Genomic DNA, 3,515 nt, shown 5'->3' on the forward strand with positions numbered 1-3,515 from the left:
CTTTTTTATGGGAAATAGTGACTGGTTTTTATGATGACTATTGTAGCAAATGGCTTGTTAAAAGGTGCTTTCTTCACTTACTAAATTTCCTTATTAAAACTGAATATTGCATGCTTACATTAGTATTGCAATCCAATGTATTTAATTCAGCTATTGGGGTTGCAACTGAATCTCGATTTTGGTAGTAGAAAGCTAATTTTAAAGTCTTGAGTTTAACCATAACCTGAACTTTAGACATTGAGTACGTTATGGATATGGTTTATTTTAGATTCTGTGACTTCAGTATCTGGTCTTCTCTGAATTACGAAATTTAGTGTTTAGACATTAGTCGTCTTTATTTGAGTTGCGCTTTGGAATCTTCGATAGGAAACATGGTACTCTCAAGAATAATGCATTTAAACCTTAGTACTCTTTCAATCTTGATTAGGTAAAGCCAGATTTACTGTCATGTTTAGTTTGATTTACTTAATGGTGAATAGACCATGTTGGTTCATGGTGGATGAAAATGACATGACTACATCTTGGTCAAAAATGGGTGAGATTGTGGTCTAATTTTTTTATGCTGTTGAAGAAGTGAGGAAAGAGTACATTGCTTTATCTAAGCTGAGGAAACTAAGCAAATTAGCTTGTAAAAATTGGACTCAATTGCCGTAAAGTAATCTCCTCTACTGTAGTTAAGCATACTTCTACGCGTACCATGTCTTAAAGGAAGCCACCATAAAATCTCTTTAGTGTAGAATCTGTTACGAAGTTTGTTTAATTTACCATTTAGAAAGGACCGTTGTTGAGGTCACAGTCTATTATTTTTCGTTACTTGCCCATTCAGCCAAACTGAGTCGTTTTTGATACATTGTTGCATTCCCATTCATTGACTCATTCCAACTGGCATCATTCTCATTAACACATTACGCTACTCTCTACCAAAATAGTCTTTTTGGTGTTGCACAAATATTTGGGCTCCATCATTTTCATTTCGACTTGAGCGTAACTGAGTATTGAGCCGCCAAGAATCAAGGCACAGCCAAATCTAACATCCGCATTCCACTTTTGTGCAAACTTTTCAAACCTAAGTCTTCTGGTTTGTTTAATCAGTTGAAGGGTTTTTGACGTTGCTAGGCATCAGGGGCGCTCCATTTCTGCCACACTGGCGAATTTATTCCTGAGTTTTTCCACCGATTCTCTATGCGACTGACCTGTATACATTAAATTGCCTACAAGATTTAACTTATTCCTCTAACAGCATACTCAGCACATAACATCAAGCTATTCCATCCTTGGCTCGATTTAACTTCACTTTTTATTGCTCACCCCAAAGGGGCACCTCTTGTAGCAGACTGTAAGGTCTGCTAAGCCATCAGGGAGAAGCATTCAAACATTCCTGTTCCAGCCTAACAGAGTACGCACAAAAGCATCTCCCGTGCATCCCGATTTATTATCGGTTGACAGATTAATGGTTTACATCAAACCTTCGGTGTTTTTTCCAAGTGTACTTGGTTAACTTTTCCATCATTGTCTACTCCTTCATTTGAGACTTTGAGTTTGAAACCACCAACTCAAATCTAATGATCGTAGCAGAAAAAGATAATTTGCCGTAACTCTCAAGAAAGGCTATGCAAAGTAAGTTATATATGGTAGATAATTTCAAAACCTGCACTCCAAACCGAGACTATGCGACTGTGTCCAAAAAACTTAGTCCTCAATTTTGAAAAAACTTTTTGCTGATAAAATTATTTCAAGTAAAAGTTATGATGCAGCACGCAATTCCTGCTTAACACTCGTGCTTTACAGAGATCAGATATTGAGATCATGGTTCAGTCAAACCTTGACTCAAGCCATTATTGAACAACTTCAAGTAAACGATCAATCTGAAACGATTTCTTCCAACTGCTTTTACAAGTGTCGAGCTACCCATGCATCAACGAACACGTAATCCACATCCCGGTGTCATACCTGCGCTGTAAAACAACTACGGTTGCGTTATTCACAGCCTCTACTCATGATCTTTGAGACCGCGTCGGTCAAACCTACCAATTGCATGAGCTAGTTAGGGAGCGGAGGTGTGGACGACGAGGCTTGGGCGTCGACAATTTTCTCCCTTGCTCTTCCTTCCTCCTTAGCTCCTATCCAGCGTAAACGCCCTATCTGACTAATTGCCTTGGAAGTAAGGAGGACTCATTATCGAAAATTCTGCTTCAATGATGCATCTTTTATGGTTGATGACTTTGGCAAGAAACGTTTTCTGAGTAGTACATGCAAGAAATCAAGGTTTTCCGGAGATTTGATCAAAACTAAAGGCACATTTTTTTTCAATTTTTGATGGTTTTGCTAACTGGGAAGGACGGCACTATTTATTATTCGTGATATCAAACCATAGCCGTCTATTTTTGCATAGCTGTTTCACGACTGAATTCTATATGCCCTTTAACGATTTAAATGCTTCTTTCCATCATTCATAATTAAATCCTTAGACGGCAAGATTTGTCGGATTTTTTTGCCGCCTTCAAAATGCACCTATTTTAATGTTTTTCTTACAGCTGTTTAGTGACGTCAGTGCTCTGCTAGTGTGCATAAGAATTATGAACAAATTACAACTTTTTGTGTAGACGAAATTAATATCATGTAGGACAATTTCTAAATAGAAACTAAATAACTGGCACCCACTTTTATCCAAGAGGTTACTTTATTTTCACAGTTATACTTTAAGCATTTTAGTCGTAGAGCCTGATTATATTTTGCATACATGTGATTTGGGTAGGACAATGAAAGTCGTAGAACTTCAGGGACCTCGATTCCTTAACACAGTGAGAAGCGCGGTTTGAATCGATTCGCCGGAATGGCTTAATTAGGTAGTTTTACGACAGAGCGTAGTCAAAATTTCAATTCATTTCTCATTCTACTACACATGTGGTAGAGCCGCAGTTCTTCATAAAAGTATGAACGAAGAGGCCAAATCAAAATCCCACTGGTTAATTGGAAATGAGGAAAGTTCTTTTGCCGAGTAATTTAGGTTAATACAGATGGATTTCATTGTTGGTTTTCAGTTTTATCTCGACAGCGTTACATTAAAAGGAGAAGTATTCACACTCAACAAAGCTCCCTATTTTAAAGGGCATGCAACCTGAGAGAATTGTCATTATTCCCATGCGTACAGGGCATAAACCCAATTAAAGCTAATCTGAGTCTTTGAAAATAAATCAGGAGTTTAGAGTTAATAAACGAAAAAGAAGGTAGCTTAATTTCAAGGAGTCCAAATTATATTTGTTTTTAACCAAATCTTCCTGCTGCCACATTATATACACATTCCAGAGTTTCACCGGAACCTACAAAGCAGCCTTGACCCAGAGAACTGGGTAAGTGCGACTGAAGATTCTCAGGATAACCACCGTGCGCTGGCATATCGACATTGCAAATGTTCATGGATGACTTAAAACTTCCGTCACTTGTCGAATTCCCTGTCGGATTGTGGTTCAACCAGGCATCAAAGAAATACCCTAAGTGCTGATTTAAATTTCCAC

General features: G+C 38.0%; 1 protein-coding gene across 1 annotated transcript in view; it reads left to right on the forward strand. All coding sequences in view use genetic code 11, as the record gives it.

Annotated features, from left to right (window-relative positions):
• Nucleotides 1–447: 447 nt before the first annotated feature.
• Nucleotides 448–3,515, forward strand: part of EGR_07996 (hypothetical protein) — a gene marked incomplete at both ends in the record, with an annotated part of 5,494 nt that continues 2,426 nt past the window's right edge. The window contains 3 exons of the mRNA XM_024497245.1: nucleotides 448–535; nucleotides 572–650; nucleotides 3,008–3,074. Coding sequence (XP_024348308.1) covers nucleotides 448–535; nucleotides 572–650; nucleotides 3,008–3,074 — 234 coding nt within the window. The remainder of the gene's footprint in view (nucleotides 536–571; nucleotides 651–3,007; nucleotides 3,075–3,515) is intronic.

Source organism: Echinococcus granulosus, assembly GCF_000524195.1.
Source record: "Echinococcus granulosus chromosome Unknown EG_S00093, whole genome shotgun sequence".
Taxonomy (NCBI): Eukaryota; Metazoa; Platyhelminthes; class Cestoda; order Cyclophyllidea; family Taeniidae; genus Echinococcus; species Echinococcus granulosus.